The sequence below is a fragment of the Aristolochia californica genome, unplaced genomic scaffold (assembly GCF_029961685.1).
Source record: "Aristolochia californica isolate CCGP_79_NKW_82.1479 unplaced genomic scaffold, dmAriCali1.0.hap1 SCAF_8, whole genome shotgun sequence".
Lineage (NCBI taxonomy): Eukaryota > Viridiplantae > Streptophyta > Magnoliopsida > Piperales > Aristolochiaceae > Aristolochia > Aristolochia californica.
In genome coordinates, this window is record NW_027182279.1 from 30,937,209 (window position 1) to 30,958,460 (window position 21,252).

Here is a 21,252-nt window from a genome sequence, read left to right on the forward strand (position 1 = left end):
CCAAAGATCTGTAGATTCTACAAAACTCAACCATTTCAGCACTTGGGTGTATATAGGCATAAGGCAATTTACCAGTTCTTTGTAGAAGGGTGTCTGCTCAGGAAGCAGTGTACAGTCTGCATCCTCTCCTTTACTGGCATATTGCTCACCATAACGCCTTGTGTCTAATTGACTAACTCCATAATCAGGAGGACCAGACAAAAATGTAAAAACCCTAGCTGCAATCAATTTTTGACCCACATAAATATCTAATAAACAAATGCTGATAGTCACTAATGCAGTCGATTTTGGAGCCACATAACCAATAAACGAATGTTTATAAATACTAATACAATTAGTACAATCAATTTTAAGAAAACAAAATTCAGAAAGGTAAATTGAGACAAGATATTCTTCCAGGCCCCTATTGTCGCCCTTGAGAGGAAACACTTCACCCAAGGAAAAGAACATGTTATTACCTGGTAAGAGGAAGTATCCAAAAAAATTGTGACCGGTGCTTTTCCAGGAAACCGATAATCAACCATTGAAAAACCAATTCTTTCAATTGGCAACATTTAGCTCATTTCCAGCCATTATGGTTTCACAAGACATAATTAATAGAATGAACATATACTTTTCATAGTGAGGGATAAAGACAATCCTAGATTCAAAGCAGAAATCTTCAAAAATACGAATAGAAAAACAAGGAATGACTCTCCAGATTTATCCCTCACAATAAGGTGCATGCATATGACTAATGAACATCAATGGGAAAAGAACAATGAAAACACTCAACTTTTTTAAAGAGAGAGCATCCAGCAATAAGGGGTACAGGCCATTTTTTCAATAATGAAAAATATTTTATTAGAAAAAAACTAATGATAGATTTTAGTTGAAAGAATAAGTCTACCCATAAGGAAAATAGAACCAGATATATCTTGTGCATGGAAAAGAGGAAGACATCAAACATGGATGACACACTTTGGTGGCAGTAACTGCAAGAATGTTTGATGATCTAAATCTGGTGCCACCAGATGTCAATAAGTTGAAAGATTAACAGAAATTTCCTCATAGCCTTTTCTCATCCAAGGATGGAGGCTTTGCAATTCAAGACCACTTCCTTAGAAACAAAATGTCATTCTGTAAATCCATTTACAGGTAATATGCATTTACTTGATTTTCAACAAACATCACTAAATAGTTAGAACAAAGATGACTATAAAAGAAACATATGTTAATTTATTTTGGTCCATGATAATGTAAAAGAAGCACAGGGAAGTAAGAATTGGACTTTACCATACCCAATGCAAATGTATTTCCGTATTCTGATCCAAGGTAGTTAATTAGAGCCTCCATTGCAGCACCAAAACCTCTGCCACCTAATAATATACCATCAAGTCCTTGTCCAGCAGCTATAGTTCTTTCCCATGAAGTTGTAGGTTTCAGTGTTTCCAAGGCTGCAGCTATTCGGTCTTTCCAAGGCTTCAGTCCTTGGAGAATGAACCAAACCTTCACTAAAATCCATTTTCCAATTGATTGTAGTGTTGGTAGAGATTCTTTTTTTTTTTAACAATTTGAAGTCAAGGGTATGTTGACATTGTCCATCATAAACATACAGGAGCCAAGAAAGAAAACAATGGCATGGCATCTTCAAGCTCAAAGGGCAATGAAGCATCTGTATCTGGGGGGAATAAAGACATTTTTGACAACTGGTATGGGTCCTTGCACATCGTATAAGCCTATCTTATGACTGAATGTAACAAGCCCAAACAGAGAACCCGGCCCAAGTGCTGCAAATGTAAAAGGTAATTGGTATTAAAACATTATCATAAACAAGAATAATAATTACCAATGCAACCACAAATGTGTGAAAAGCTGAGGGTGATCTTCTAAAATATTGATCACCTTATGAAGGCCAATACTGAGATAAACAATTGCCCACCTTCTAAAGCAGCCAGTAGCGCACTTTTGATCAACTCCAAAAACTCCTCAGATGCTGCATTTATGTTCAGAAGTACAACAAAAAACTAGTAAGTGAATTCTAGCACAATGTAAGGGATAGAGCATGTTGAGAACTTAAAATTTTTATATCACTAATAAATGTGCAAAATAATTAATACAGTTTTGAGCCTCATGCCAACTCATCATGTTGAACTTGTAGAAGACAAGATTTATGATTATAATTCCGCCTCCATGTAATATCCATGAATGATAACCATGAACACAAGATTACCCTCATCATCTTGCTTTTGCATCACAGCCGCAAACAACTTTTAGATGGGCTTTTGAGACATCTTTGAGAAAGTTTTGCTTACTATGATCCATTTAGAAAAAATAAAAAAAGGCTAGAAGAACTGTAATGCAATACCATAATGGATGTAGGGTCATAAATATTTAGTGGATGAGCATTCAAGTGATTGAACTATACAATGTTCCTGAAACATGAACAGTATCTTTAATGAAGTAGCCATTTGTTAATGCTTGATGACACCAAAAAAGAAAAAAGAAGAATGCCAATTATCTTTTCTCCCAATAAATCTTCAGGCAACATTTGGCTCCTAACAGGTAACGTAAACATACAAACATAGCAACATAATCACCTCAATACATGAGCCATCTTATCAGTAAACCATGGTTAAACATTTAACAGTAACAAAAGAAGACACCCCTACAACACTTACACCTCGATCTACGAAATACAAACTCTATATAAGGTACTAATAAACACTTTCGAAAAAAAGCAAAATGCAGTAGTAACATCGATAAAGATAAAATGTAGCAAAGTTCGCATATGAAATGAAGGGTATCATCACAAAGACTATTGGATCTTACATGCAAGATCCACTGCTGCAACATAAACCGGCCAAGCCTTCACAGCTTCCTCGCCGTCATCTGGTAAGATCAAACGCTATTAGACTTAAATTCTCACAGCTAAATGATCTAGTAAAACTCGGGTTCAATTATAATAAAACGGAACTCTACCAGGTAGCTCGAGATCTATGAAGGAAGAGCACGTCTCTGCACATAACTCCGGTTGAGAGTAACGAGCGATTGTTTCCGACGTTAACCCATTAAGAGTGCCATAGAGAGAACAAGTCCCAACCCATTGTTCAAGCTCGCAGTAGGAATTGAAATAAGCCCAGCAATTATCGCAGCGAGGAACAAGGTTACCGTTGGACCCGGAAACAGGGGGGTTACCAAGCTCGTCAACCGGATAAAATGGGGAAACGGTGACTCACCAAGGAAGGCCGGAGGCTTCCTGTGCATCGGGATCGGTCGGGAAACGAGATACTGTCGCCCTAATCGCAGCGAGGAACAAGGTTACCGTTGGACCCAGAAACAGGGGGGTTACCAAGCTCGTCAACTGGAGAAAATGGGGAAACGGTGACTCCCCAAGGAAGGCCGGAGGCTTCCTGTGCATCGGGATCGGTCGGGAAACGAGATACTGTCGCCCTAACCGCCATCGACGAGAAGATAGCAACAGAGTTGCAGAGTCGCGAGGTCGATAAAAACCCAAATAATGAGGGAGAAAAAAAACACACAGACTTCTTACCCAGACTTCTTACCCTGCTTGCCTCGATTTGTCTAAACCAGCGATAGTAAACGCCGTTTGAGCTGGTCCGGCCAAAGAAAAAGCGGGTTAATTCAGAGGGGAAAACATGGTTCAGGTTTTGAGAACCCGAACCCCAACTCGGAAACCCAAACGGTTTAGAAATCAAACATTATCCATTGTCTCATTCCCAAATCAACCTAGTAATTCTCCAATTAAAATATTTTTTAAATATAAAAATAGTTAAAGAATACAATGCATAAAATTATTATACAATGTCAAAATATAAATAATAAAAAATAAAAAAATAGATAAGTTTTATATATATGTTATTTTAATTTTAAAAAAATATCAATAAGGTATTTCCATCAAGTTTAGGTCAAATTTTGGAAAACCCAAGCCTACCTCCAACTTCGGTTTCTTTCCCTCCATCCCTTCTCCTCCCAACGGAGTGAATTTAAGTTTTTTTTTTTTTTTTTGCCCACTCCTAACTTTGATTATGTGTTGGACCTCGAGTCCCAAACTTGACCTGAACTTAGGGTTTTCCCCTTCTATCCCTTCTCCACCCAACGGAGTGAATTTAAGTTTTTTTTTTTTTCGCACACTCCTAGTTTTGATTATGTGTTGGACCTGAGTCTTTGATGAGGACAATGTAACCTCAGGTTTGTGGAGGTCATGAGAAACATGATTGAAAAATAACAAGGTATACCCTAGCTAGCACATATTTTACTTATGTTATGGAGATTACATGTAACGAGTCATAAAAAATTTAAGGGTGTGTATATGCCGATAGAACATTATAAGAAAAATAAATAGAGGAATTTTTTTTTTGAATTGTTTTATAATATTTGCACTATTTAATGAATAGAAAAAGTTTTCTTTTTTATCTTCTTGTCTTTAAAAAAATAACTATGTTTCTTATTGTTTAATCTGATATCATGGGAAAAGTAAGCCAAGAAGATTTATGTTGATCGCTCATTTTCTATATTTAATTTCTTATTTTGTTCCAATTGTAAACACTACAGCTACGTAATTATTATTTTATTTTATTTTCAATGGCGTCACAAATGCAAGAAAATTTTCTACGGGAATTTGTCAATAAAAACATCATCCAATGAGAAAATTAGTAAAAGAAAAAATAATTTTCTCACCGTTTTATTTTCCTAAGTTGACACAAATGATCGTTAAGCGTTGATGTTAATGTCTTATGCAACTATCAAAATTAACTAAATCATCTCTTACAACAGCTGAATTGCATCAATTGTGCATTAAATTGGAAATTGAAGTGAAGAAAAGTATTGATGTTGTTAGATACATACCCTTTATTACACACTCTAGTGGTCTATGGTATGAGTTGGAGCGAGAAAATAGAAGATTTAAGTTGTTGAGTCAATACCCCAAAGAAAAAATTGAAAGAAAACTATTATGAAGATGGCAAGTAAAGTGGAAGACCTTAAAGATCGTAAAAGTCAAATTTTATATAAAGTTATAAAACCTAGTTCATATGGATTAAACCATGGAATTTAATAATAATTCAAGTCCATCCAAGAAAAAAAATGTATTATTGATCCATTCAGTGTTTTTCATGGGTTACCCTAGATTTGAGAAAGGGTATATAGATGTTATGACCCTCAAAGTAGAACTTAGTATGTTTCGATATATGTTTCCTTCTTTTAAGATAATCCTTAACTACCGGCCCAACATGTTCAAATATCATTCTCATGGGGAAGTACTTATTGTCCTACCAATGAATGCATTGGAAGATACAGATAATGGCAGAGTTGAGAATTGTGATGCTCCTCTTCAAGGCTCCCTATAGTCATTTCTTCCGAAGGAGAGTCCTCCTCTTCCTTATTTCCTAATTTGCATTTGCTTGTTGTTATTAGGAAGGGAGTTAGACAATGTACTTGATTTCCCATCTCAAAGTTTTTGTCATCATTTGATTGATTCTCTTCTTGCTATAAGGTTTGTTTTGTCTACTCTTGATGTTTCATGTGTTCCCATTAGTTGTGTCGAAGCTTTTTAGAGTCCTCATTGAAAATCTAGAATTGAAGATGAAAGTGTTGCTCTTGTGTCTTAGAGTACTTGGTATCTCTTTATATTCCTCCCCTAAATGCCAAAAATGTGGATTGCATATGGGTCTTTACCATTCAAGTCAAAGCTCAATTGGTAACTAAAGATTACATACAAACTTACGGCATTGACTATCGTGTGAGATTTTTCCTAGTTGCCAAATTAAATTCAAACCAATTTGATATCTATGGTTGTGAAAAAGGGATGCTCACTTCAACAATTGGATGACATTTTTTATATAGTGATCTCAATGCAAAAGTCTATATAGAACAACCACCTAGTTTTGTTGCTTAGGGAGAGTTAAGTAAAGCATGCAAATTGCATAAAGCCATTTATGGGTTGAAACAAACCCTTCGATCATAGTTTGAGCAATTCAATCGTGTTGTTCTAGGGTTTGGATTTCATAGAAGTAACTATGATCAATCTATATTTATTTTGGAAAGAGTAACAAGTTGTGTGATATTGATAGTGATGATAAAATTTTGTCTGGAGATGACAAAGGTGGACTTGTTAAGATTAATGCCTATCTTCAAAAGCATTTTCAAATTAAAAACTTTGGGATTCTTAAATAATTTTTTTGGAAATAGATGTGGCAAGAAACAAATCATGTATTATTTTGTCTCAAAGGAAATCTATAATTTATCTTCTAAGTGAAATTGGATTATTGGGAGCTAAACTAGTTGATACACCACTAGAACCTAATCTTGATTTATTTTATGCTAGTTCTCCTCCTTTAAAAGATCTAACTTCTTATATATGCTTAGTTAGAAAGCTCATATATGTTATTGGTGATGAGGTTGATATATTGTATGTTGTGGGACTAGTTAGTAGGTTTATGGGAAAACATAGAAAAGTTCATGCAAAGGTTGTTCAATGAATACTTTAGCATCTAAAAGGAGGACTAGGGAGAAAATATTTTGTAAGTATTAGCATCACATAAAAGTGATGGACTACTATGCTAGAGACTATGTTGGATGAAAGGTGACATGAAGTCAAGCACTGGTTATTGTACCTTTGTTGGGAACATTTGGAGCATTGAAAAGTAAATGAACAAGAAGTAATAGCAAGATCAAGTACAGAGGCTGAATGCAAATCTATGGCACCTATCACTTGTGAAATGATCCAGATACAATCTCTTTTGTCAAAATTTGGTGTGGAGGTAAATTTATTGATAGTTATCAAGCGATAATCAAACCTTTATCTTTATAGCCAATAATCTTGTTTTTTATGAACGAACGAAGTTCATCAAATTATATGGTCATTTCACCAAATATTAAGTGTACTAAGTGGAAGAATCATAACCCCTCATATGAGAATTGAACATCAATTGACAAATATATTTACTAAGGCATTGCATGGAGTTTAGTGTGATACCTCGTGCTCCAAACTGGTATTATTTGATGCATATTTCTTAGCTTGAGGAGGAGTGTTAAAAGTTAATTAAAATATGTACGAGTGTAGTTTATTGAGAACCTTGGGGGTAATTTTGTAATCATGTAATCACTCTCATATTTAAGTAAATGCAATGCATGAGTGAGGTGTAGTCGAATTTTTCAAGTTTGCCCTCTTTAAATGTTTCTCTTTTCTTTCTTCTTCTTCCTTTGTCTTCTACTACTTTACTTCTTTCTTTTTCCTTATCTTCATCTCTCTTACTTCATTTTTTTTATGTTCTTAATTAAAAAAAGATCATAACTTTATTTTGTCATCTGAAGTTTTCCAAATATAATGTCTATTAACAAGCCATGCCTCTATTAGCCCAGTGCCAGCAAAATTAACAGCAGAAAACCAATTAAAAAAAAAATCTTTCCAATAATAGAGCCTTTTAAGTTAGTACCACATGAGATTCTTTGGAATGAATTCACCTCCTTGGGACCCTCAGGTGCCTCGAACAGCCCCTCCTACCCACATTAGAAAGTCCAATCTCTTGCAATGATTGGGTTCTCCTCACTGACATTTTAACTTGCATGAATTTAAAACAAATATAGTCGGGAGAGAGAGAGAGAGAGAGAGAAAGAGAGAGACAGAGAGAGAGAGAGAGAGAGAGAGAGTCTCCTTCTCCAAACCCCAAAAGCTCAAAATTTGATAAAAATGTCCTACTATTTGGCTTTCATCTCTACTGGTTGAACTCCAAAAACACATTTAAATAAGGCCCCGAGTTTGTTCACAATTCAAATTGAGTAAGGGCATTATGAGAGCACATGCTAACATTCCTTACTCCCATCAGGGGCTTTTAAAATAAAATTCAGGAGAATCCCATTGAAGAAAATCCAGAATAGCTCTTGTTTCTAAAAGATTAGAAACCCTCAAAATTCTCACAGAGAGTAAAAAAACTCTCCAGCTTTAACTTACCTCGTTCTCATTATATGCTTTGCTTGAGATTCTTCTTATACTGTCCTTGAGCTCCATGCGTTTCAGATATCAAGAAATCCTGTCTTCCTTGACCATTCATGTTTTGGCTTTTTGTCTCGACTTGATACATATGCCAATCTCTACAGTGTGAATAACCCACGTTAGAAAACAACATCTCTGTCCTTTGTCGTCCTCCTTGACTTGGATCTTCATGGAAAGAACTGTAAACCCTCCTTTTTTTTCATCAGACAGATCATTTGGGTCTCCCAGTAATTTTGTTGGGACCACGCTCTCTCTGAACAACTGTTTGATAGTGGAAGACAGTCTCACATGTGAATTTTGTTGAGCAGCCACTCAAAAGAAGGAAAATGTAATCTCCATGGAAATGGAATCAAGACCCCTTTTTTTCTCTTTCTTGTAATGGTGAAATGCCAACAGAGGTGTCTATGTACCTACTGCAGCAGAGCAAGGAACGATGCTGTTTCAGGCATCCATTGTAAGAACTGGTCAAGAATGGAATAGTAGCAATAACTCTACTGCCTACAAAAGGAAGTAGAGGGGAACTGAAACATAGCTGGAAACAACCCCACCGTGAAAGCAGAATCGTCGACATGGACATGGCATGCCAGAACCGAACCCCTCACGGGAGTCGGAGCTAGCGATGCATCTGGGTTTGTTGATCAGTATATGCTGCTTCTGCATGTGTTTGTTATATTGACTACGTCAATTCCCAAGGTTTACCATATCCATGCAGACATAGATGTACCCACTGAGAGCTCAGATATGGATTTACTGAACTTAAAACAACTGAAGATGGAGTGTCTAATTCGTTCTAAGTGCAGCTGAAATGAAGAACTGTGAGAAGACATGGACGTGCCCTTTGGCGCACACATGGCCAGGCATGCAAGCACTGGTTGGCGATGGTGGCTGATAGCGACAAGAAGATGTCAGTCTGGGCCCAGGACTCAGTCGCAGATGATATTGAAGATGACGATGATGATGGGAATGATGATCTGAGGATCAAAGCGTGGAAATCGAAACTAGGGTTTTTGTGTTTGGTGGGGAGTGGGGGAGGGACTGAGTAGTCTATTACGAGGAACAAAAGGGATCCTACATAGAGATGGCCAACAGTTCCTTTTTCTATCTGGTGCAGATTCTCATTGTGAGACTCCTAACTTTGGGGTTGGGATTTTAATAGATGTGAAATTTAGAAAAAAACTGAGTTGGAGATAAAAGGCCACAATATGTTACATGCTCTCACATGCTTTGTATATATTAGGCATAGTTTGTAAGGTTGACAAGGAACAAATTTAGAAGGGTGGTGAATAAGTTTGTTAACTTTTGCTTTTAATTTTAAATGATTTTGCTTAATTCCTATGTATGTATTTGTTTCTTCAATTAATCCAATGTGTAAAACTAAATATATAGTTTAAAACCAATTTCACTGTTTACATTTATTCATAGTGATCAACGGCAACGGCGCCAAAAACTTGATGTAGAATTTAGTTACATCGGCTTTAATACCTCGCAAGCGTACGAATCGTTCATGTAATTTAGCGGGAACCGAGGGTCATATCCACAGGGAGGACTGAATTTTGTGTATTCTTCAGTCAACTAGCCTAACCAAATATGATGAATTAATATTAACTAAACACTAATTATATCCTAAATTATCAAGCAATCATCTGGTTAACTACTTGCACAACAGGAAACGTCAATTTTGGATTTTACGGTGATTCGTGCCTCTCTCGAGCGCCACGTAACCACAGATCCAATTTCTCAATCCTTGAGTCTAGCCCCTCTCGGGCGCATAGAGTGAAAGACAAAAATCGGATTAAAATACCAAAATCCAACCTCAATTATAATCATACCCTAATTAGCTAATTTAACCAAATATCCAGAAAACAAATATTCAATAAACATTAATTATCAAATCAGATTCAATAAACATTCAAAACCTAAGTTCAAACTATATAAAAAATTAAATTAAAAAATGACGAATTACTCCCCTTCTCCTTCCTCTCGCTCAGGCAGCAACTCGTTCTCACGGGTGCTGCAATTTCCTGAAATTGATGGCTTCGGGTAGCAAGAGTGAGTGGCCGGACGTAGAGACAACGCCGGCGACGAAGGATAGAAGCCGACGAACGAAGTTGACATCCGGCGAAGAATGAAACAAAGCTAAAGTCCTCTAACCGGCTCTCTCGAGTCTCAATCGGAGTCAGAATAGCTCCAGGAATGGTCAGAAATATGTAATAGACGTCGGAGGATGGTCGAAATGCGGAATTGGCACCGGAGAAGCCCTCTCGGATCACCTCCCGGCCTGGCGAGCGGAAACTAGCACTGTCGAACTCACCTCGACGGAGACTCTCTCGAGCTCTCCTCGGGTTTGTTCTCAGTTGCTGGACGGCGGTGGACGGCGGTGGGGCGGCAAACGACTGTGGGAAACTCCTCTCGGGTCTTCCCCTGTTTCCGGTTCAAGGTCCTCTGTGTTGGTCGATGCCCCTTGTTTTCTCTTGGCGCTCTCCTCTCGCCTTCGACACTCCTCTTTTCCTTTAATACCATCTTATTTGTTTTAAAACGATTTGCCCTAAAAATCACCTCCATTTCACTACGGGCATTTTGGTAAATATCTCCTTCTCCACCAAAATTCTCCTGAAATTCCATAATTGAATCTATAAAAAGCATTTCAGGAAGAAATAAATCTTAAAAATAATGAAATATAATTCATGAGAGAAAATATGCAATATCGACAGTGATTAATGCTAAATTCAATAAATGCTCATTTCATTTGAAAACCGATAAATAACCACCTATAACACAATTATAAAGGTTATTCTATTATAATTAACCTAGTTCTCATGTCAGAATATGGCATCTATCAGGTGGTGAATAAGTTCGTTAACTTTTGCTTTTAATTTTAAATGGTTTTACTTTCAATTAATCCAATGTGTAAAACTAAATATATAGTTTAAAACCAATTTCACAGTTTACATTTATGCATAGTGATCAAGGTACAAGCCGGAGTAATCACATAGAAAGTACACATATACAATATTTTTAGGTAGTTCATAATTCTTTCATAGATTGCTAGTCCCCCTCCCAAGATGTTTTGGCACCTTGAAACTCCGTTAAGTTGGGGTTGGCCTATGATATTTACAATAAATCGTCTTTAAGGCCAATTATAATACTAGCCATGCAAGGACTTACAACAATTCACTAAGCTCACTAGCCTAACCCGCAAAGGGTTTTTCCAATAGCTAACTAGGGTGGTCTAGCCTAGACTTTCACAAATTTGCAACAACTCACTAGGCACATCAACTTAAACCTACAAAAAGATTTTCAACACCGCCTACCTACAAGGTCTTATGGCTCACACAACAACAAACACAACTTTCCAACTTCTATTCTCAACCACGATAATTTTGTTCAAATAATTTTGGAATTAGGACGATTTTACCTATTCAAAGTTTGACCCAATTGCAAATGATTACTTGCTTAGAATATAGTCCAATGTAAATTACAAGTGAATAGATAGATTTTAACAATCTAAACACAAGCAAATAAGTACACCAACTCTAAGTACTTACCCATGTAATTAGCAACTTAAAATATCCATTAATGACAGATTTAAAAATATAATCAAGTCAATATAATCTTCAATGACTTGATTAAAAAGTGTAGTCTCCATGTAAATTCGAGATTGGTTTTAATTGCAAATTGGGTAATGCACATACAACTACTTAATGTAATGATTGAAATATCTCAAAGTATATGCATGTCAAATACTTAGATTTGATCCACATTTTAATACTTATGAAAGGCCCTTTCAAATACCCCACTAAAACAACATACAAACATGTATTGATATTATTGATGCTCCAAAATTGATTTCAAATGGTTGTCAACCGCACAACTATTCACAATGTTATGATTGATTCAAATATGAACTTAAAATTACTTGGCACACATTTAAAAAGCTGAAATATAAGCATTCGATAAGGATTTAAATGATCAAGTAAAAAAATACATAGGTCAATGAAAAAAATTATCGAGTTTGGCTTCCTTTCAAGCTTTAGAGGAGCTAAAAAACTCCTTGAATCATGCGGGAGGGCTTAGGAGGTTTGGTTTTCATTGTGATGAGAGAGAAAGTTTGTTCGGGGTGTGTTTGGGTTAAATAGCACGAGTTCCAACATTTAAAAAATTAGTTATTATGGCTAGAAAATGAATTTTTTTGTATTTTAGAAATAATGGGTTAACAAAGGTTAATTTTTTTTAAATATATTAAATTCTTTTTTTGATGTTGAACACAATAATAGGTCACTAGTAAAATTTTGAAACTTAAAGCTCCTAAAACTGAGCTTGAAATATTGTAGAATATATTTTTTGTGCAACACAACAACAATTTTAGAATGTGGCCAACTTCTTTCATTGTGTTTGACCTCTTATGATGTTTTCACTTCCTCCTATTGAAGAGTTTGACTCCTTTGTACCTTAAACTTGATCTTTGCAGTGGTCAACTTTTTTGATCATTTTTACTCTTTTACCCTCTTTTGGGTTGGTCATCCTGAAGTTTGGGCAAACATTCCTCAGTAGAGTCTCTTCTCTCTCTTATTTGGACAAATGGTGTTGCAGGCTGTTTAACGATGAACTGCTTGCTAACCCTTTTTGTATGAGCCATTTGGAAAGACCATGGCCGATCAAAAGGATATGTTACCAGAAATCTCTTTTGAGGCCTTTTGAGGTAAGAGGCATACTTTATGTATATGATTAGTAACTTGAGTATTTGTTATAATAAAAAAATATCTCAATGAAGATCTTGAGATCTACAATCTCCCCCTGTTTATAATGATAAACAATCATAAGTGATTTCTATGGAGTTTTTATCTGAATTCAATTTTCCTTGGGAACCTTCTTTCTAGGTTGCCCAATGGATCATTCGTTCTCCCTAAACACTCCATGCCTTATCTCTAAAACCGATTTTAGAGATAAGTATCACATTTCAAATATGCATCTAATATAAGAATTTTAAAATAAAAAGTAATATTTGACTCATTTCAAATGTGTTTTGAAGCTTTTAAATCAAAATCATAATAAATTGACTTAAGAAATAAAGGAGAATTTTTAGTCTTGAGAAATAAATATATTGCAAGAATATGATAACAAAATAATATACCTACTAAAATAACTTTACTAATGGAATTTAGAAGAAGAAAAAATTATTTTCTCATAAAATTCCGTTATGTTACTTGATTATCACATTCCAAAAAAGGAGACCTTCCCCTCCAATTGGCTTTATAGGCGCAAACGAGCATTAGGGGGGGTTCCCCTACCCCAACCCTCAAATAAGGAAGGGGAAGGCCAACCCCATCTATCGACAATGTTCTCGTCAACACGCAAAGAGAGGAGGGGCCTACCTCCTTTTCTATTTCATGTAAGTCCTACATGTGGTCTTGATTGTTTCAATATCAATTATTTATGCACAAAGTTGATTTTTTACAACATGACATTTTAAGAGGGTTGTATTGTATATTTAGATAAATAAATTTCATCTTCATATGATTAGTCAATAAAAAAAATTGAATCAAGCTAGGGGAGGCTGATTTCTCTATTGATACCTAAACGAGCTTAAAGATGGAAGACTCCAAAATGGTGGAATAAACTCCATCCAGCCCCAAAAGCGGCGGAACCCTAAGAGTCTTAAAAGTAATTACAAATGATTTGCTCATGATATGGCCTGGCCCGTGAGCTAAACAGACTTCCAATCCCCTTCTTCCCTTTCATTACAAGACAAAATCCAACACCCATGTCAGGACAATTGCAAGGCCGGCCACCTCACTTGCCACCAAAACCAGAAACAAAACCAGACTCCTCCTCTGTAATCTTCTGCAGTCTCTTCAATCCTATATCTTCCCCTCTTCTGCAGCCTCTCCGTCCTATATCTTCTCCTCTTCTCCTTGTTTTTTTAATTCTTCTTCTTCTTTGGCTGAGAGAGTGAGAACAAGAGCGAGAGGAGACTTTGATGGATTATCTGTTACCCGCCCCTGCTCTGAGAGTTAAAATCTTCTGCAACTGAAAAGTTGAGACGACTTTGGGCTTTACTTCGCATAATTTGACTGGAGAGTGAGTTTTTGGGATGTGGGTTTTATTTTTGGTTTTCATCGGAAGAACTAAAAATCCCTAAAAGCTGAACTGTCGATTTTCTTGATCCAGTTGCAAAATTCACCCGAAATATGCAGAGCTAGCTTCTGTGATGGCTCTTTTCCCTAGGCTTTCAGTGGTGGGGGACTTGTCTCTTTCTTCTTCTACCCCACCTCTACTGTCTGCTCCCTTCTGAAATTCCTTTCTTTCTCTCTCTCTCTCTCTCTCTCTCTCTCTCTCATAGCATACTCAGTAAGTGCAAAAAGATTATCAGCAAACACAATGATCTTATCACCGCGCTGTTGTTCATGAAACCGGATAAGAAACTCACATGCCCTAAATTTATTTGGGTTCATTATATATAAAGCCTGAAAGAATAAAGACCATTGCAAAGAAATAAATAAGACCACAATTTTATTCAAAAAATAAAATATAAGAACAGTTAAGCAGGAAAGAAGAGTAACTAATAGAAATACTCTTTGGGTGAAGCAGACTGTTAACATCCTAAAAATAAGAGCATGATGACATAAACATAGTATCTATGTATTTTTTAATAACAATCCAATTAGTTTATGATGGTGCATTTCCATGATTTCAGTGTGAAATTCCCCAGTACAACAAATAAAACTGCAAAGATTGTACTTGTTCAATACCAAAATCATGGCATACTCATCTGAAGGGTGAACTTCTACATATGCTGACTCCTACCAAAAGAGAGATCTAAGTTGGTTGAAGTCAAAATCAAGTTACTTCAACACTATGGGCAATTCATTAACGAAGTCAGCTTCATGCAGATTAAATTAATAAACCCATCCACTTGAAAAAATAAAGTACATTTAGCTAGTCATTTTAAAATGTAAATTCACTTAATTTAGTCTAGGAACAGGACTATTAACACCTCGAAATTGTTGGAAAATTGTAATGTCACTAAAAATTGCATTGTCAATTGATATACACTTAAAGATGTAAAATTACTATATGCTAAAAGGCACAAGCTCTCACAATGCATAACAGTTGTCAATAAGAAAAATAGGACATAACATATTTCATAGTTAAGGCAATCAAAATCACAAACTGTTTTTTTACATAACCAAATTTATGAATAATCTAGAAAGGTGAAAATACAAACGAGTGCAGAGAGCATATGTAACTAACCTATTTTTTTTTAGAATTTTCTTTCTTCAAATATTCTAAAAAAAACTCTTTTGTCATTGGACACCATACTTCAGCACACTGGACATTTGCAATGAACCCTCCTTTTACAAGATCCAACCAGTTTGATTCATATAATTTAGGGCCAATAAGGAAGTTCAAATCTGTGATACGTTCATCCTCTCTCACGAGGGTTGCTGTGGTATGAAGTTCGAAAGTCAGTTCCTAGCAAATATGAAGAGTGAAGACAACATTCTTTAAGAAGGGCAGATCCAAAATCCATCAAACACCAATACTGACCAGTTAGCCCAAGTTTACAATGAGATTTAGTGATACTAATGACCTTCTGAAACATATGTACAGGGACAACATGCACCTAAAAACACCGTTTGAAACCCAAATAAAAGGAAACAGTAAGAAAAATTCAATTAGAAAGCACAAGAAGCAGGTAGATAATCTCCGAAGTAAAAAATGTGTAAATCAACAGTGTGAAAGAGTTTAAATTTAGTGAAATCTTTATTCAAGAGCACCAAGATCATATATCCATGTCAGGAACTGCTTAACCTCACAAGCCTAGTGTGCAATCCACGTCCAATAGTGACAACACATAATTCGCTAACCAAAATGATCAAGAAATGATGCTGCATAAATGCACTTTGTATATACAACAAACAACTTAGCTACGCTGAAGCAGTTGCTCCGAAAATCATCCACTTAAGAACCTGTACTCAGCAAGAGGGTCTAGCTCATAGTTCAAAATAGTTTTCCCTCATGGTCTAACAACTAAAATTATCTAATAGGTGAGAGTTTTGGATCATAGCCCATACTCTATTTCATATTTTATGTCGCTTTTTGCCATTGACATCAATTTTTCCTTTCTTCCATTAAACACCTACTATAAGTCCAAAGCATACACACATAACTAAAATATAGCTTTACACAAGAAATGTACCTCATCCATGAGAAGCAAACCCCATTCTCGATTTCTTATCTCCTCAATTATCTTCTCAGACTCTTGAGACCTTTTCCCGCCAAAAGCAACCATGTTATAAGTTGTACAACCACACCAGCATTACCACGAAATCTCTCTTTACTATCAAAAGTGAAATGACATATCTGATCATCTCGAATAGTAGACCACAACTTGAATTGGAAGGCCCACTGGTCTACAGAAACAACATTTGTTGCTAAACAGAGGCAACTCTTTCGTATTCGACAGGCTGCAGAGACACCAACAAGAGACTTCCCGGCCCCACAAGGAAGAACTATAATTCCTGATCTTGCTCTTCCTACAATTTACTACAAGTTCACCCTCTTGCTGAAAAATCTATAATCAAAACAGAAAAGACCAAGCTACACAGAGAAGTAAACAAAATAATCAAATCTCAACTTTAAGACACAAATGTTTAAAGAAAGGTGTGAACCTAGCATCCTATTTAAGAGATCATTTCATAAATGAAAGCCTCTGGGTATACACATCCAAGGTGGTCTTCTTCAAAACCAGCATTATTTCTAACAAGTGACTGACAATCGACAGCTTGCACCCACCAATTGAGGGCTCATACCATGAAGAGGCTCGCTCATGTTAGAGCAAATTGACAGCCTCAACATTGCCACATTATTCAATCCTCTACATAGGACAAACTCCTACATAACTCAGCAGCATGATGTCTTTGCAAGTGCAAGCATGTGGTAGCATTGACCAACCAACTCTAGGCCACCTCTTGGGTGGTACATCCAAAGCTGGCACCCTCAAAATAGCAAATAATCGAACACAGGTTCTCGACATTGCATCTACAAGGTCAAGTAATATAAGAAGAAAAGTTCAAATATAAACGTACAACAAATCAATATGCTTGGACAAGATGCAGAACACCAATCAGTAAAATGTAGTTCCAACTAATTTGTGGCAGAAAACACAAAAACCAAGGCACAACAAGAATTTTTTTTCAACGACAACAAGTAAAAAGAAAGAATTTATTAAGAAATACATGGAACAGCCAGACTATTTGATAGGAGAAAATGAAAGAAAATGTAGAAAAGGATTATCAAGAATGGATATGATAATATTATGCTTCATTAACATATTCTTAATATAGAATCTTATATGATATAGATCGCGATATAAGATATCACCAAGCACTATGTCAGTACAACAACTCCAAATGACTGGCAACCACAACGGAAGTTCTGAAATTTAAATTTTTTCATCCAATAGCATCACCACCAAAGTTCCTGATAAGTTACTTTAAATAGACCATGTCAGACATTTGGTATTCCACACTACAGAAGAGAGCAGCCTACTTCCAACTACATGATTCTTTAAATTTTTGGTAATAGAAAAATCAGTTGAAATTGCACCTATCATGATGGAGATGTCCACTGGTAAGCATGATTATGTTTGGCCTATGTGACAATCAGTACCAAGATGAAGTAAGATTATACATGAAATTGGAAAAAATCATGGATAACCAATGTGTGTAATATCTAGTTCTAGTGCACTAGCCAATGTAGCCTCTCTGAGAATTCTACACAATGTCTTCAACAGTCTCAACTATTTTCTGGAGAGTTATATTGACATGAAAAATATTGTCTTACAATAGGCCTCACCATTTCCAAACATTTTACTAAGACTCTTTTCCTGGTATGGGCGTGGCTGAGCCTTCAATTCCATGTTTAACTCAGGGTTCACCTACAGTTAGCAACATCAAGTCAACAACATACCCATGATGTGTGACAAGGAACAAAACTGGCAGAACATCAAGCATTTGTGAGAAATAAAGCTTACTGTATCATTTCTGAAGTCATACTCCTCCAACATGGGATAATTTAATGCATTTGGAAAGCACCTTTGCTTGACACTTTCAACCTGTAAATGTTTAAGTTAGGTCAAAAAAATTATAACCACTAATCACTTAAATATACATCATCATTCATAGACCACCCTACCTGAGCATGATCTATTTCAAAAGAATGGGTTTCTTTCTCTTCAGCTACTGCTGCCACATCAGCATCAGTGAACAACTTCTGATGACCACCACCATCCATTTCACTCAAAGCTTTGCTAACTGTAAATACATCACTTCCTTGTGAACCCTAAACAGTAGATCAAGAGTTTGCATCACCATCAGAATTGTGTCAAAGTTCTCATGATCTATCATAGAAATTTAACCATTTATCTGAAGGTTTAGCCATAGTGACAAATAATCTCTCCATGCTGCAGTGTGATAGTGGCTTTGGAGATGATAGTTTTGATTCACTATGCAGGCAAAAAATGATTAAATTATTTAACAACACAATTTTTTTTTTCAAAAGAGATGTTCAAACTCCACTTCCCTTCTATGAAAAAGAACAAGAGCAGAAGTTATTTTCTTCCACTGTAACAAGCAAACAACTTCATGATTTAAATGGTAAATTCAACCATTTTGAATAATAGTAAAATATGTAAAGAATAGGCATATAGATGAATCCATAGAAACTCCTATGTAAATTTTATGTCACTCGCCAAAAAGATAAGAGAAAAGACTAAAAAAAAAAGGCACAACTCAAGAATAACACCTCAGAAAAATATAGTGGACATGCATGAAGAAAATAACAGCAAACTAAATTACCTCATTGGAATAAATTCTCTCTTTAGATATAACCTCGTCCTTCAGCAAAGTCTTCAGCACCTGCAAGTATCATTTAAAGCATAAGTTCCAAATTCCCCTCATCACCATAAGAATAATAATAATGATAATAACAACATCAATAATAATAATAAACCACTTGTGATAGAATACGAGACCAGATTCGCACCTCTGGGAAAGGGGACTCCACAAAGTACCGGTTCTTCTTAAGTACAAGTTTTACTTTCCCATAATTAGAAGTTGAAGCATAAATGAAATCAATCATTTCTTTAGGGAGCTTAGTCTTTGATAGCTTGTTCAAAACAGTAATTATAGTTTCAGTCTCGAGCCCAACAGAAACAGCACCATACAAGGAATGAGGCGCCAAGTTATACTCATGCATAGACTCTGGCCTGCACAACATTTTTCCAACAAAATGAAAATGAGCAACCACACAGAGTTTTAAGTAGAAGAAAATAGAAGGACATCTTAAATACCGGCAAACGGGCTTAGCAATTGCAATGAGGAAATCATTGGCTTGCTTATACAACGGTGATAATGTCTCAAGAAAGATCCGGCCATCCGCGCAAGCCCATAAAGGGCGGTTTGCATGATCAGGCTTTAATTCAAGTTTAGAAAATCCCCTCTTCGTCAGTTCGCTTTCATCTTCATGATCCATATTCCGTACCCATAAACACAATTCAAGCACCTAAAGTAAACTAAAAACAAAAAGCTATAACAAAACGAAAAAACGAATAAAAGTAATACCTTCACGACGATCCTCATCAAAATGAATTTAGTTCTTTGCCCTATAGATGTCTGTACATTTTTTTGAAGAATGGTCATAATGAATTTAGTTCTTTGCCCTATAGAGTAAACTGCTGTTGGGTTTGCTGTTTCTAGATTTTGCCATTTATCATAAATTTCTTTTCCTAAGGCTCCTGGTAATTTCCTGAATAACTTTGTACCTAAATCTTTATTAAATGCATTCCTTGATATGCATGCATAATAAAAGTAATCTTGAAGGAATTTCCTAGCATATTTGTAATTATGGAGACTAAGTTGTTCTAAGTAAACTACTGCATCTTTTTGTAATGTAATGAATCCTAAGTTGGGATCATCTCCTGTTACTAATTGATAAACTTTATTAACAAAATTATATGGATTGGATCCAAGACTCATTAAATGACCAAATTCTTCTAGATTTCCTCTTTTGTAGCTTTCCCATAAGTCTTTTACACTTTCTCCTAAAAATGTTTCTTTTACACTTTCTCCTAAAAATGTTTCTAAGTATCTATACTTTTCTTCTAAATCTTGGGATTGAAAGTTTTGGATATAGTTTGAGACTACCTGGTTTTTCCAAAGATCTAATATTGTTGTCCATTCTTGAGGATCATGGGCTGAAAGATTAAGAATTTTTCCTTTGTCCATTTCTTGAAACTTTATAGGTCTTTCTGTCTCCTTTCTTTTTCCTTTAGGACGTATCCTATGATCAAAGTTTACTGGATCACTATAAGGAATCCTTGGCATATTTCTTGAGTAATATACTTCTCTAGGAGGAGTTCTTGGGTAAGTGGTATAGCTATTACGAGGAATAGAATTAGAGCTTTCTTCATCCATATATTCTTTGATACTTAAGAGTTTCTTCTGTTTCTATTTTTTCATCTTCTTTAGGTTCCAATGGCATTTTTCCTATTCTGATGTTGGCTTCTTGGTCATAATAGAGATATTCTTCTTCTTGGATTTTTCCATTTTTTATTAAGTCTTCTTCTAGATGAAGAAGTTCTCTTTCTGTCAGTTTTAATTCAAATTCTTTAGGGTATATTATTTCATCTGTTTCTAATTGTATATCAACTAAGTCATAATTTTCACTAGAAATTGACTTTGTATCTTCTGTACTCTTTTGTTCATAACTATTAAGTCTAATATTTATATTACCTTCTGTATCAGTGTACATAATACTTTTTTCAGGACTAATTATTTTTTCTTCTCTAAATTTCAGGTTCCATTCTAATCCTGCTAAGACATCTGGGGAATATTTGATGGACTTAATTAGTTTAATTCCCTTACCTATTAGATTTACTACATCGTCTATCTTGACTTTAAACCTAGTAGTACTAGAACAAGTGCATCTCCCTAAAAATCCAATGCATAATAAAAGATTGTTTCCTACAAAGGATTCATATCCTTTTGTCTGAATACCTATTTTAATATATTTCCTAAAATCTTGTAATCCTATAAGAAAATCAGGGGAGCAATAAAATATTCCTCCGTTCTGGTTCATGTCTACTTCGGTAATCCCTAACATAGCCTTTTTAGGATCTGCCCATCTATCATCATAGATGCTAAGAAGAGTTTTAGTTCCTAAATGTTTTCTCCCTAATCCTTTAACTCCTATGACGA

At 35.6% G+C, this 21,252-nt stretch overlaps 1 protein-coding gene and 1 pseudogene across 1 annotated transcript; both read right to left on the reverse strand.

The window, feature by feature from the left end:
- Positions 1–1,283: 1,283 nt before the first annotated feature.
- Positions 1,284–3,961, reverse strand: LOC137938405 (protein transport protein SEC23 D-like). The gene is made up of 7 exons (XM_068783371.1): positions 3,935–3,961; positions 3,701–3,729; positions 3,297–3,594; positions 2,962–3,181; positions 2,812–2,871; positions 1,922–1,975; positions 1,284–1,769 (listed from the first exon to the last, which is right to left on the reverse strand). Exons 1-7 carry the CDS (start codon positions 3,959–3,961, stop codon positions 1,636–1,638), a joined length of 822 nt encoding a protein of 273 aa, XP_068639472.1. The 3' UTR covers positions 1,284–1,635.
- Positions 3,962–14,253: 10,292 nt separating this feature from the next.
- LOC137938406 (general transcription and DNA repair factor IIH helicase/translocase subunit XPB1-like) lies at positions 14,254–20,379 on the reverse strand (annotated as a pseudogene).
- Between the last annotated feature and the right edge of the window lie 873 nt (positions 20,380–21,252).

Bases quoted from the DNA above. Each gene is read 5' to 3' on its own strand.
- LOC137938405 (XM_068783371.1), bottom strand. From the start codon at position 3,961: ATGGAGGGAAAGAAACCGAAGTTGGAG. The intron at 3,182-3,296 runs GTTCCTCGCTGC...CCGGTTGACGAG, and splicing joins CTGGGTCCAACGGTAACCTT to CTTGGTAACCCCCCTGTTTC. The intron at 1,770-1,921 runs GTGGGCAATTGT...TTACATTTGCAG, and splicing joins GCTACTGGCTGCTTTAGAAG to CACTTGGGCCGGGTTCTCTG.